Consider the following 14,920-nt stretch of genomic DNA (forward strand, 5'->3'; position numbering starts at 1 on the left):
GAAGTGTGGGAATAGACCATCAGGTTTAATAAGGAAGGATTCATGGCCGCTCTCTAGCGCACAGAGCCAAGGTTCCAGGGACCTCACATCACCTCCTCTTTCTTCACCTCCACCAAGGAGGTTGTGTTTCCAACCCCGTGTGTTTGTTTGTTATCATGATTACACAGAAACCACTTGACAGATTATCATGGAACTCGGTGGAAGGATGCATAATGGAGTCAGGGGGCGGATCCAGGTTTTGTTATTTTTCTCTTTCTTTAACATTGCGAGAGAGGGCATTTTTCAATATTTTCCTTGATTTCCCATTTAATAATTCATGGATGTTGATAAAAGAAAAAGCTGCCATGTTGAAGGGAACTCATTTCTATAAATGTGATAAATGTAATTGCACATTGATTGAACCTAAGGCGGAGGTACCCTCTCTACTAAGTGCCATTCTAGTTTTGTAGCCTTCTATAGATTTTTATGTGAAGAATACGCATTCCATTCAAGAACATTTCGAAAATTGACAAAACCAAAGCAGCAGTTGTTCTGTTTCCGTCGTCACTCAGGCTGTCAAAGTGTTTTAGAGACACAACTCTCAGCCTAACCTGATTGTCGTCTTCATTCCAAGAAAGGAGATTCGATTAGCATTAGCTCTAATCCAAACTTTTTCCTCGGGACCAGTGATAGTGGAATAAGTTGATTTCACTTTTTCTTTTACAAGTGGCAGAACACTTCTCCTGCAGGTTGTCGTCTAAGTTGTTTAACACATACCGGTGTAACAGGCCAAATTAACCCCCGCCCAGATTAAACCTGGGTATACTTTGGCCCAGGCCTGAGTATACCCCGGGGATAAACTGTCCTAGGCCAAACTATACCCGGGGGTGTAAAATAGCCTAGGCCATACTATACCCCTCCAGGCCAGAGTATACCCCAGGAGATAAACTGTTTTGATGTTGTTATCAGTGTTTAACTTTGAACATTTATATTGTAGCGAGGACTTGCTAGTCTTAGAAGTTGAAGTTTCAGGACGTAGTAATCTTTGATCTTTGTGGAAGTCTAATATTTTTTCTGTTTTTCTGGTTGAAGTAATAAAAGTCTATGTTTTAGAGTTTTAAGATTTAAGTCAGTTAGCTTTCTCACTTAACTTACCTGACAAAGCTGAACCCCCAATAAAATGTTGAAAAATTAAGTAATTCTTGTGTATATCACTCAACACTACTGATATCATGGGGGTATAATCTGGCCTGAGGGGTATGAATTGGCCTAGGCCATAATATACCCAGGGTATAATCTAGCCTAGGCCCCTTTAACCCCAGGTATAGTCCGGACTGGGGGTATACTATGGCCTGTTACACCGGTATTGAAAAAAAAACTATTATTAGAACAAAACACACGGGAATGCAGAGAGTTTAATTTGGGGTCATTCAAGTCTCTCTTGTAACTGAATCTCCACTCGTCCAGGTTCATTAGTCATGTCACTCACGGCCTCAAGGAGCCTGACTAATGAATCAAACAAGATCAGCATCTCCTCTCTGACCTTTTTCTTAGCAGAACGTCATAATTACAGAACGAGGAGCCACAGTCAGGATTCAGGAATACAGAGGCCAGGGGTCTTTCATGGCAAGATCAAGATGATTTTATCTCCCCACTTAATATTCTGCCTTCTGAATTCAATTATATTGGAGAAACACTGAGTTAATTCAGGTTTGCTTGAATTAATAATTATAAGTTCTGTGTACAAATAGTCAAATTTGAAGCAAGTGAATCAAAAAACATCGCTGCTATTATGTATAATTCCTCCTAATGTCATTATAATGAGAACTTGAAAGCAGCGTCCTCAGCTAGCGCCCTAATAAAGTATATATGACTATTTCAAAAGTACATCATGACATCACATTCACCAGGATCCTGGATTTGCTTCTTCTGTTATTTCCATGAAAGCAAACATTTCCCTCCTCTGGGTTTTATCAGATGGTTGTGAACAGACTGTTTACTTCAGCAGGGTGAGCTGAGGTCACATCCCTCCAGTGTGTGTGTGTGTGTGTGGCCGTCAAGTTACCCTATATATCTGTAACACTCTCACATTATACACACACAGCCCATATACATTACAGGGGGCCTGTGTGGTGACAGCGAAAATGTATGTGGTGGATTGAGTGTCAGATTCTCAATAGTGCGTTTGTTACGATACACCACACATCCAACCTTGGTTTAAAGTTATACACAATCAGCTTTTGTTTCATCTGGACTTTGACTGTAATTTACTCTTATCTCCCACTTCTCTCTGTAAATAAATACTTGATAGATACATGCATTTGATTATGTTCTGTTTGTGCAACATTCACCAGCATCTGCGAAGCACTGGAATTATCAATAATTTTTAATAACTGTTGAGATTTCTTTTTCTCATATCATCAATTTGGTCTGTAAAATGTCAGAAAAGTGGAAATTGCCTGTTGAGTCTTTAAATGTCTTGTCCACAACAAAAACAATATCTAGAAAACATCTGAGAAGCTGGAACCTGAGGATTTTTATTTGGCTTGAAAAACTTAAATAGATTTTTTAAAAACCTATTTAAACATTATCATTTTGGGCAGCTTAAAATCATTAGATGTCACATTACTGCCAACAATAGGAACAGGATAAAGATTCTATTCCATTGAATAGTCTGTTTCACTCTTGAATCATGAGGTATCCATGTTTAGAATTTGTTTCTTCCTGTTAATATATATTGACATAACTATTTCTGTACCACACCTGTTTAGCCTTTTGTTTACATCTTAAATCATGAATCAGTTTTTCATTGGTTTCTGAACAGCACTGATATCCTCTTTGAATATCTGTTAGTTTTTTTCTTGTGTTATTGTTTTTATAGCAGAATAATCTTCTCTGCTACGACCGGTTGTCTAAGTTATCGCATCAAAAATCTGTAAAACTGAGTTGAGAGAAGTGAGTTCGTCAAGTAATTCATTTGTTGATTGGCTGCAACTAATTTGATAACTGATTGATAGTTTGTGTTATTTTTCATCTTGAAATTCACTAATATTTTTAGCTCTAGCTTCGGAAATGTGGTGATTTTTCAGTGAAAATATAAACTGGTCTCGATACTAAGAGACAACAAGCGATGGAAAGGCGTCACATCTGGGCTTAAATAAACTGGATTCTACATTTTCCACCATTGTGACATTTTCAGACTAAATTTATCAATCAGTGAATTGAGGAAACAATCATCAGGTGAACTGATCAGGAAACATTGAATACTTAGACTAAACTAAACTGAACACTTTGAATAAGATTGTTGTTTGCAAGATATTTATTTATTCAAATAATCTTTGAGACTTTTTTTGCTTTTATATGTGTCATTGCAGTTCATCACTTATTTAGATTTCTACTTGCAAACACTTCCTGCTGTTGAGCTTCAAGTGTCTGAGCAACACTGCCCCCTGTTGTTTTGGGTGCAATGCCTAATATTCACCACTGGGTGATGCTAATGCCTAAGGAAAGTTGATAACTGGAGTCAGATACATTTGAGAAACCACACAACCATTTGAAAAGTTTATTTCTACCATACACAAACTGTACAACACAGCGCATATCTGTTTATTATGAAATAGTAAAAGTAATAGGAAGTTTCAATTTACAAACTACTCCAAATGAAAAACAAAGCATTACATTTGAATGTAAAAGAAAAGAAATACAATACAATTTCATATCATACTAATATCGTTCCACAAAAAAGCATTTCACATTACAAAACACCAAATACTAACGGGGAAAAATAAATATCATTCACAGAACTTCCTGAGCAAACGATGTGTGGTATAGGAATTAAATAGAATAAATTATAAATAAAGGATTGTTAGTTTTAAAGAACGAGATTCAGTTTTTAAAAGATTAAAATTCTTTAAAACATATCGAGTATTTGGATAAAATAGGGTCTTGTTTTTTTTTTTTCTGTAATTTGGCTCATTTGCTGTTACATTTTTTTTTTCTTTGAACTGTCGCAGGCTACATGTCTTTGACTTCCTCTTGCAGAAATGAAACAATGTATTGCTCAAATGAATTACCGTTATTATTATTTTCTTGGGATTAGCCTCAAGGTAAATTAAGACACATGTAACGACTACAGCGTCCCGTCTCTCTCTTGTTGGTGAAGTCAAGGGCAGTGTGGTGAACTCAAAACAATAAATCATGGAAATACAAAAGTGCAATCGATGCAAACAAACAACTGATTAGCCATCAACTATCACGTGTCTCTGTTTTCATTTCTCTTTTCTTTTTTTTCTTTCTCTTTTTGCGTTTAATGATTGAATTTGTGTGACTTGTGGTGTTCGGCCTGGTTTTGGAAACAGCTACTTTTCAGATCTGCCCCAAGCGTTACAGGAATATTCAAACTGTGAGAGTGGTTGAAATGTTAAGGCTTGTAAGCAGTTTAAGATAAAACAGGAGCAGATGTATTTTTAAAAATTCTTTTTTTTTGAAAATTCACTCCTTCCTTTTCTCCCTCTCCTTGCTCGCAAAAAAGTTCAGATCAACACCAGACTTCTCAATCTCAGTCGGGATACTTGAAAAGATAATTCTGAGATTACAGCTACTGAGACAACGGTAGTTAAACAGTCATCAGGAACGTCTCCTTCTATGAAAATAATTGTACTGTATAATAAATTAGACACCATCCACGTAATACTGTCCTACCACAAAACATAGTACTCATATATTTTTATGGATTCATATACATTTAGGCACATACTATATGCACACTCCCACGTGTGTGCACAGAAGGCAGTTTAATATCTATACTTTTTTTTTTTTTTTTAAAGAAAGACATCTTGACAAAGTGGATTTTTGATTTTTGTTTCTGTCCGGTCGTGGCCCGCTATGCAAAGCTGAATCGGACATTCAGGTCACTGAGGGGTGTTGCATGTTTGCTCAGTGTCACTTCCTGGTTGCATTCAACTGTTACTTGTTGTGAAGGAAAAGGTACATTGCATTTTTATTTATTTTTTGACCTCAGTGTTCACTATGTCTCCCCATACATTCAGTTTCCAATAAAGAAAGCAAAAGCAATGCTTAAAAATATTGATGCTTAGATATTTTGGTAGTTTTTTTTTTAAACTTTGAAGGGAGATCCAACTTATGGTCTGATAATAATAATAATGATAATAATAATAATATACGTTTTTCAACACTAGATGGCGAAAGTATGCCATGAAATTGGAATGTGCTTCTATGTAATTTACAATGTGCAGAAAGTAAAACAGATTTCTCAGATATTAATCATTTACAATTCAAGAAATAAATAAAAATAGAGGAAATAAATACACTGATGAACAAATATAATAATAATAATAATAAATAGCGATAATATAATAATGACATGAACACATACAGATTAAAATCAAGCAAACCATACAAAATAATTAAGTGCAAGAGGGGTAAGAATCTCACCAGGATAAACCTATCAGGTGAATGCAGAAACAGTAAAAGCATTACAGATCCGGCTGGTCATTTTCTCAGTGCAGTGTATTTACCGGGAAATGCCAAACGCATTTCCAAAAGCCTCGTCTTGCACATGCAGCCAAGCCAGCACTCTTCAGTGAAATGGAGCTATCTAGTGCCATTATCCCAAGTCGAAGGAACCTCGCGGTAGCTCCACAGCTTAAACATGGATGCCCTTAATAGCCTGTTTGATATTATCCAAGAGGGCCTTGCACTCTGGAGAGTATTCATGCTCCGAGTTGTTGTACATATCAGTTAATGTGTTCACATAGGCTTCAAAATTATGCTCACTGATGGGTCCCTGCAACACAAACATGTCGAACTATTAGTGACAACAGCACAACAGACAATTCATACAAGATTTCTTCCAGGACAGGTAAGATATAATGAGTTGTGGTGGAGTCTGTGGTTGAGGCTTACTGTACCATTTGAGGCAGCTGAATGTCAGTTAGACTGTTTATGAGAGCTTGGCTAAGGCAAGCGAGCTCCTTCAGAAGGCTGTCGTTGTGCTGTTCGATCATCTTGTTCTCCTCCTCAATTGTCTTCAGGTTACACTCCATGGACGAGATCTGCTTTCGTGTACAAAGACAAAAAAAAAATAAAGACGCTTGTCAAACTGAGCGAGCAAAGATCTCGAGCTGCCCCGTCCCCGGAAAGAACTTGTGGGAGTAAAGACTTACCTGGGTTTGGAGTTGCATCATGTCTGCTTCTATCTTCATGTTGGACTCATTCAGTTCCTCTATTTCATGATCCAAATGCTGAACGTCGTCTGTGTCTTCAACGCCTGAGTCAAAACAGAGAATTTATCATGTTCAAACTGCAGATATTCATGTTATTGTTGATATTGTAAACATTTTACAAATCTGAGGTTGATCAATAATGTGTAACACCTTTCTCACTGTGCTTGTACAATGTATAAGCAGTATATAGATATATAGTCAACCTTTGTTATATTGCTATTGATAAAAATTACATCGCTTTAATTATTGATATTGTTTTATTCTCCCTTCATCTAACTGTTAAATACTTGAGTATTTTCATACCACACTCTACGTCTGAGTATAGCTTACCACTGCTGGCTTTCAGTTTGATAGTCATCATCTCTTCTTCGGAGTGTTTTTTCTTGATGCTCTGTGCGTTCAGTGGGCAACCTGACAAGCTAATTCAGCCGGACACAAATACGTCAGTTTAGGTGCAAAAACATCAGCAAACTTCATCACAAACAGAGACTGGGACTGGGGGTAAACAAGGTGCCATTGTAAGAAAGCAACATGTCCACCAGCAGCATTGTTTAGAGATAAAATGGAGGACAGGCGACCTCACCTTCTGTGAGTGGCAAACACATTATTGGCATGTCCAAGGCCGTTGCAGCCAGGCAAGGGACAATGGGGCAGTTCCTGTTTATTGGCCTTCCAGGCAAAGGGCAGCCCGTTGATGGACGACTCCTTCTGTCTTTTGGCAGCGAGTGGACAACTGCCTGCACTGCGGTGGGATGTGTATTTTCCCGATATATGGCCCTGTCCGTCACATCCAATAACTGGACACCTACCAGAGAAACCAGCAAAGAGTTGCACATGTTGTAAACCTGCACACGGGACTGAGTCACACAGGAAACATGTACGCAATTTCTATTTCTGAAACATTTAACTGCACAAAATAGCAACCACTTTATTGTTCAACTGCAAAAACACGAAACTAAATCATTCACTGAGATTATTACAAAATCTCTCTTTCAATAACTAGACCGGAAGATTTGTTAACCATTACGTTGATTAATCCGCAGCCAAATGCTGATTAAAAATGAAGTCGCCAAAACTACAAATGGACTCAAATAATCACATTAACTACAAGTTACTAATCCACGGAAACTTGAGCCCGAACGAACGCTGCGTTCCGTGCATGGATTCGCAGGTGACTGATATCTGCGCTTGAAAAAACATAAGCACAACTGGCGCTGAATATCACTGAGTTTGTCAGTTGTGTTTTCAGGTCTGTTTTCTGCAGGTCAGTAATGGAGTGACATGAATTACAGATAATTGTCATGTATCCCCTCATGCGAAAGAATGTAATTTGGAGGTGGCTCACCCTTTCCCTTATTGATAAAGGTGAAAGGTCACCTGAGATGATACAAATGGCACGCGGCGCTGCAGAGTGCTGCTGCAAAAAGCCTGTTTCAGCATTTTGTTACTCGACAGCACGGCAGCACTTAGAGGACAAAACAACACCGGTCCCATTACTTACATCTACCACAGGTATGAAGCTTGATGCAAGGCACCAGGACAATGGAGGCATGCCATATGGCCCACTGTTTACAATAATCTAGGGACTACCCTCCCCCTGTCTCTCCCATTCTCTCTTAATGTGTATGAGATCTATTCCAGTCTAATTCCTAAGCTCGTGCCCTTGCATTAGTAATTAAAAAGAAAAATCAGTGTCCAGATGTATAAGTAAACAAGGGCTCATATATCTGACTTTGGATTTAAACTGCAAATCAATTACATTATATTTTTTCCAATAACACTTTCACAGGCAGCAGTGATTAAGCTGCAAATGAGTGCAATGCCATCAGAGCAGGCCATTCAACATTTTCTTAGTTCCCTATAATTACAAAGAAAGCTCTCGGTGAAGAGTGATAAGCCAGATATTCCATTCAGAAAATAGCAAAAATATAAAAACCGCTGAAAAAAAAATCCCACAAAACCACACTGCTAATCCTTAGAAAATAATTCACTAATGTTATGACAAGAGAAGTATTATTTTCTTTGTTTAACTTAATGGCCTGCAGGTATAATGCCCCCCCCGGCACAAACGCATGACGCATTTTCAACAATGTTTCTTGTTTTATTTTTGAAACACAAAAACATGACAGCGACAGCACAGGATGAGGAAAAAAAAAAAATCTTACTTAAGCTCTGGCTCATCTTTGTCATCCTTGTTTGGTGTGAGCTTCAAACCTCCTTTTCTGGCACGTGGACATCCTGACAAGCTAGGAATGGTCGGATAAATACAATCGGTTAACATGAAGGGAAATCTAAACAAAGGCTCAAATCCTACAGGCAGTAGCTTGTGGAATTTAAATTTTGTGTGTTTAACCAAATCTGAATTTATAAAAATAGATGGAACAAAAATAGATGGAAAAGCTATAATATAAAATATAGAGAGCTAGATAGACAAATTGAATAACGCTAACACAATGTATCAATGTATCAAAATGATTTGAAAACACTTCCTCCTCGTGAGAAATAATCTTTTTCCTGTTACCAGTGTGGAAGAGAAATGACATGAAATCTATATGGATGCAAGCTATGTGACATAGACACATAGATGGAAAATGCAGCCAACAAAATGAGTAAAAAAACAAGAACTCAAAAGTGCAACATGTTTGCGATATAAAGTGAGAATTTCACCATCTGTTTGAATGTCATACATCTGACAAAATGTATTTCATGCTCAGTTGCGGTGGCTTTTTTTCCTCCGTTACCTTCTGTGCGAAGCATAGTTCCCAGTCACATGTCCAGATCCATCACAACCAGGTGTTGGGCACCTGCAGGTTGAGAGACACAGAGACCAGGTGCTTTTTACAGCAAAAGACTGCGAGCAGAGCGGAGCGAAGGATTCATGCTAATATGCAGAGAGAGAGTGCAAATAGCAAACAACTTCATGTGGAGTATGGAGAGATTTGAAAGAGGGAAAGGAGAGGAGAGGAGAGGAGAGGAAAGGAAAGCATTGAACTCAGCAGACCTTCGCTAAGTCAAAAAAAAACAAGCTGCCTAGTTTAACGTGAAAAATCCTATAGCAGTTTTCAAAACACGTACTTTAGTTCCTGAGAGTTGGCTGCCATCAGTGATTTGAGTGTTTTGTCAGCCAGGGGACATCCAGACACACTAGAGAGGATAAGGAGCTAACAGTCATTTTAATGCACTCTTTGATCACAGCCGAATTAAATAATCTCAATACAATGTCTCAACGCATATTTATACAAAAATATTTAAAAAACACAATTCCACTGCCTCCTTGTGAAAAAAAATAGAAGCTTTTTCCAGTCACCAGTGTGGAAAAGCAATGACATGAAATCTAAGAACACAAGCTATGTGACACATTTTCAACTGGAACAATCAACACAGTTAAACAATCAGCACAGTTTCCCTTGTCTATATATCTGCTATGGCTGGTGCTAATAAGAGTGTAATTAATTTCAGTACCTCCGATGTGATGCATAATTCCCCGTCACATGGCCGCTGCCGTCACAGCCTGGGGTCGGACAGCTGCAGGAGAGCACAAAGCATTTAATACACAGATTACTCCACTTCCCACAGACTTTGCAAAGCTTGAACTGAATCTTTTCTTTTACACTGAGAACCTTTTCATGGGCATTAAAAGATAATAAAATAAAAGAGTTAGTACAGCGGGAAGTTTAGTAGAAAATTATTATTTTGTATCTTTGTTTCTGGGTGTCACTGAGGAAAATCGGGGGGGTGGGGGGGTGCTGTGCTGCGGAAACTAGAGGATTCCTACTTTTTTTCTCGTGGTGTGATTCTCAAGAGGAGACCCAGCAGAGCATGCACTCTATTACTACAAGAATCAAGAGTTGTAAGCTTGTACGGGACATACAGGGAGAAAACTCACTTTCAAATTTCAAATTTCTTCTCCACATGAACCTGTAGACATACCAGGTGCAATCATATGTAACACACAGAGTTTCATTTGTGTGTTTTGACTCACTTGTATCAAAGCTGTCCAATTTACACAAAGGTATGGTTTGGAGTTACATTTTTTTTTCCTTTTTTTTAATCTTTGATACTGACCATCTGCCGACTGAAAGGGAAGCTCGCATTATGCACAGCTGACTGAATAAATGTGCCTCGAGAACTTTCAGTCTTAGACGCAACATACCTCAAAAGCTCTTTCTTTGAGTCTCGTAATAGCAGCTTGGTTTTGGGGCTTAACATGCTGCCGTCTCCTAGATAGTGCTGGTCCTCCAAGGAGACCTGATCGTAATCTTCCTGCGGACAAAGATGAGATAAAGGAGAAAAAAAGTGACTAAGACTCTCCAAAATATCAAACCTGAAAACAATCTGCAATGACCTAAAAGTGAATAATTAATGAAAACCAGGGTATAATACTCTTAAAACAAAAGCCCTGTGGGTTAGAGAGCAAGGCAAAGAGATTACGCTTAAGGATACTTATACTGTAGTAAATCATACATCCATTTAAAGTCATACTTAATCCACATAGTATTTATGATGTATGGCCATGACGTATGGATTTCCTCTTTTTTTTCCACAGACAAGTCTGTGCAGTCACCAGATGTTGTGTGATTTAAAAGCAGGTCAATGGGAAAACTCCTGATATCAACTACAAACAAATTGCACTTGTTAAATGAAGAAAAGAAAAAAACCTTTGCAGCCCAGATTGAACCTCATTCAGGCAAATGATGTCTGGAGACTAGATAAAACGTCCTTATTATGTTTCCTTGAAAGAACTATGTAATTTTAAAACATGATAAGGAATTCCTTGAATTTAATGTGTAGATAATATGTTTCCACAGCTGAATAATTAGAATATGAAAAATCCAAATGATTTAATTAATGATTTTTAGAGACTTTAAAAAGGTGGGAGGTTGGAGGACTTGACCTCAATATTTCTGACCCGGGCCTTGCTGACCTGGAAACCTATGAAACTGTTATATACACACACACCGTCTTTTACTTCCATTCTATGAATGTGATGCTCAGTCTCATTGTTTTATTTGAGCTCTGTAATTGAAATGTGTTTGTTTAGTGACGTGAATTCAAACTGATAAGTGTAAAACCAGAGGCCCTCAAGTCTCCTCCTCCACCTCCCTCATGTGCTCAATGATCATCTTACATTTTTGAATTAGATTTAAAGTGTCAGTTGCTGTTTAGTTTTTTTTTACCTCTCTCTCCTGTAAAACGTGCACTTTGCTGAAGTTGACGGGGATGGGGCTCTCCCAGCTGTCCCTCTCACACAGCGGCTGGTAGAAGGCGGGGCTGATGAGCACGCTGCCGCCTTTGGCCACAGTGGACTCGGGGGGAGACAGCGGGTCGTCTGAAGGTGGCTTCGTCTGGGCGTTCGCACTCTCTTTACATTTCTTCATGCTCAAGTCCAAGGTGCCATTTTCATCCACTTCTATTAGCATGTCCTAAAGACAAAAATGATTTCATCTTTCAATTGATAACATCATGTTGCGGGAGAGTAAATAAAATATGTCTTGTATGTGTAGCGCGTGAAAACAAATTATTAAATTGTCAAATCAATCTGTTAGTATTTTTGAATAAAACATTGCGATGCCTGATTGATGTGACAGCAACGCTATGTTTCATTTGAAACGTCTTTATAAACATGGAAAAATTCAGCGAAAAAATAAAAAAGTAAATAAAACACACAGTGGTTATCTCACACGAGACAAAGTACCAAACTAAGCCAGCGTTAATTCTGCTGAACACAAAAAAATAATCACTGGTGTGTAGTTTTTCAGTGACAGCTGTGTCATCTGTTTTCTAGGACACACAACCAAGATGGCAGCTGGGGGTGGGGTGGGGTGTGGGGCGCGAGTGAGGGGGAGGGGGGGCTGCTGGTTTTAGGTCATCATTATTATAGCAAAAATTAAAAAGCTTAATGTGGCATAAGTTTCCCCCCGCTGACAGATGTGTTTGTCGTTTTTTGTGCTGAAACGCAATCGCGCGATGACTTATGGCTCTTTTATGGTATTAAAAGTTTTACCTCATTAAATGGTGAAATCCTTTCCCATAAATGGAACCAATTATTCAACGCATATGTTTCATTAAAGCCTATACATCAGTATTTTTTTGCAACAAAGGGGGAGCCTTTCAGATTAATTAAAGGGTATAATTTTCATGAACATTGGATGTGGCTGTCCACTTTAATTATGCAGCCGTTTCATGATGTGTGTACCTAATCAAAACAACACCGGTGACTTTTTGTGATTTATTTAGACTTTTGTTTTATGGCTAAAAACTAAAACTAAGGATTTAGTTCTTTTTTTTGCTCTTACTAATTAATTAATGATGTAATTGAAGACTCTTGCACTGTTAAATTAGTATATTCAGTTTGTTTTCACTCTCTAAAGGGCTGATTTTTGGTGCTTTTTTTTGTGTGTCAGATATTTCAATGTGTAATATACATATGCAGATAAGGTAAAGCATGCGACACCATATAACGCTCTAAATATGGCCCCCTTTTTCAGACTGGAAAGCTGTTCTTTATGTGTCTCTCCAAGACAACTAAGCTGTAAATGAGAACAGATGATTAACTTGCTAACACTGTTTTATTCATTCAGTGGGCTGGTACCTGGTACAGGGCCACATTCTCAGCTCACCAAGCTGGGAGACAAGGATCTGTGCTGTGTAGGTGTGGAAACCTTGAATCATCTACAGTACGGTGTATGTAACCCACAGAATGTGATCAATATTAATCACTGAGTGAGTTTGAACACAATGCTGGGTCGGAGACGCAGACAGCTGAAGAGATTTTGGAGCCGTGCTCATTTCCATTAAAGAGTTTGGATTTTGTGCGAATTAAACTTTTCAGATGTTAACTCCTTTAGCTGATTGGCTTAATCCATTAAAACGCTTTTTAAGACTATCTGGTGTCGACACACAGCCTATGCTGGATCATATAACTAAGCAAAATATCCTCAGCCATCTGCAGTGGGCAAGATGCATTTTCAGACAACAGTTCAGGGTTTTTACATGCCAGCTGATGTCGAAACTAAATACAATACCACATGTTTTATAAAAAAATAGATGAGTATTTGTAATTGGGAAGGAAGGCTGATTGTATTTCCTCTTTTGACGTGATTACACGGAATTTTCACGTGTGTACATTAAAGCTTTATGGAGTGAAAACCTCCTTGTTTTTCTGCCATCAGAACACCAGGTTTCCTTTGCCAAATTCTGTCTTTTGATGTCTTCCCTTTTTATACACAAATCAGAGTTCCTTTAAAAAGACCACATTAAATACCTTTCCAAGTGGTCTAATTTGATTACCTTTGTGGAGGTTGCCAAGGGCCGGCCGGCGACCGCCTCCATGTTCTTCCGGTAGTGAGTGGAGAGGTTAAGGATGGCGGCAGTCGCAGCTTCAGCTTGGAGACCATCTTCTTTTATGAATTGACTCGGCGGGCTGTGCTGTCCAGAGGTGGTCAATCGGCCACCTGGAGCAACAAGGAAGCCAGGATACTGCTGAGGGGCTAAACAACAAATAATTGGTGAATAATTTGGTTGCTGAGACACCAGGTGTTCTACCAAACTTAATAGGAACACAAGTTTAAGTTGATTTTTTTAAGATTTTGGCAACAATCACTGAACTGAAAAATTAGGGAACCCTTAAGCAAAAACAAACTGATAGACATAATATCTGGAAAAAGATTATTATTCATTTGGGGGCTAAAACTAAGTCTACATACTGCAAACATATGACAAAAAAATGTCATCTTCCATAAGATGTTAACTTCACTAATGTTTTAGGTTGAATAAAATATATAAAGCTTACAATCTGGGAAATGTGACATATCCTGGTCCTGGTTGGTCCCCGTCAGAGGCTGCTTGCCGAAGACCTGTGCATCAAAGCTGGCGTAATCAAAGCGGATCCTGCTGTACTTGTCCATGTCTTTTGTGAGACTGGTTTGCAAAGCTGCTACTGGATGAGAGAGCCTATAGTTCAACTGGTTCATCTCAAACTTCTTCATCAAGCCAATGGCTCTGCGAAAAAAAAAGAGAGAGAGAGAGAGGGACTTAATATTTTATTGTGTAAATCCTGTATAATTAGAATACTCACAAGTTCATATGAAGTAGTTAAGAATAGACATTGTTTTAAACCATTCAGGGACGCCAGCACTTTTGTACACATGAGTCTGGGATCTGATGAGTGTTGTAGATCCACAGCCAGGTTGCCAGACTAATTAATATAGTAGGAGTGGGCATCCTGCCCATGATATATCCACAGGGAACAAAGAGTTCTGCTCTTTTATCATCTCTAATAGAGAGGAGCTCACAGGACCAGCAACCATTGCTTATGTCTGCCTGGAAAGCTGAAAATAGACTGTGCGTTCTGCTGGGATCAGTGAATAAAAATATCCCACACTCTCTTCAACAATAATAGTGTTTATCACTTTTTTGCATAACCTCAGTTCAGCGTTTACAACTTTAGTCCACTACAGAGCTGAGTGTGACGCTTGTTGTAGTTCTTTTTCTGCACATGTGACCACACTGAGAGCAGTGAAAATCCCCGACGTTATCTGGCATTATACCTTGGTGAGCGGTCAGGTGTTTGTCTGCATTTCAGGCCGTCATCCTGAGGTTTGGAAACTTTCACTGCGGCGGCGATAGGGCAGCCTGAGAGACTGGTTGGGGAGGAAATCAAACACATTAGCCTAATACTGTAACTCATCTATGAA

The 14,920-nt window shown here is 38.6% G+C and overlaps 1 protein-coding gene across 6 annotated transcripts in view; it reads right to left on the minus strand.

The window, feature by feature from the left end:
- Positions 1–3,527: 3,527 nt before the first annotated feature.
- The window catches only part of st18 (ST18 C2H2C-type zinc finger transcription factor), a 40,316-nt gene continuing 28,923 nt past the window's right edge, over positions 3,528–14,920 (minus strand). For 4 of the 6 annotated variants that reach the window (XM_035171617.2, XM_035171622.2, XM_035171620.2 and 1 more), the window contains 14 exons: positions 14,774–14,866; positions 14,017–14,225; positions 13,515–13,714; positions 11,402–11,647; positions 10,378–10,487; positions 9,687–9,749; positions 9,300–9,368; positions 8,966–9,028; positions 8,390–8,470; positions 6,808–7,029; positions 6,555–6,643; positions 6,165–6,268; positions 5,910–6,056; positions 3,528–5,785 (listed from right to left, as the gene is read on the minus strand). In XM_035171617.2, the coding sequence (XP_035027508.1) occupies positions 5,645–5,785; positions 5,910–6,056; positions 6,165–6,268; positions 6,555–6,643; positions 6,808–7,029; positions 8,390–8,470; positions 8,966–9,028; positions 9,300–9,368; positions 9,687–9,749; positions 10,378–10,487; positions 11,402–11,647; positions 13,515–13,714; positions 14,017–14,225; positions 14,774–14,866 (1,837 nt within the window). In that variant the 3' untranslated portion in view covers positions 3,528–5,644. The remainder of the gene's footprint in view (positions 5,786–5,909; positions 6,057–6,164; positions 6,269–6,554; positions 6,644–6,807; positions 7,030–8,389; positions 8,471–8,965; positions 9,029–9,299; positions 9,369–9,686; positions 9,750–10,377; positions 10,488–11,401; positions 11,648–13,514; positions 13,715–14,016; positions 14,226–14,773; positions 14,867–14,920) is intronic. The other 2 variants (XM_035171618.2, XM_035171619.2) reach the window with 2 other exon arrangements.

The sequence above is a fragment of the Hippoglossus stenolepis genome, chromosome 11, assembly GCF_022539355.2.
Source record: "Hippoglossus stenolepis isolate QCI-W04-F060 chromosome 11, HSTE1.2, whole genome shotgun sequence".
NCBI lineage: Eukaryota > Metazoa > Chordata > Actinopteri > Pleuronectiformes > Pleuronectidae > Hippoglossus > Hippoglossus stenolepis.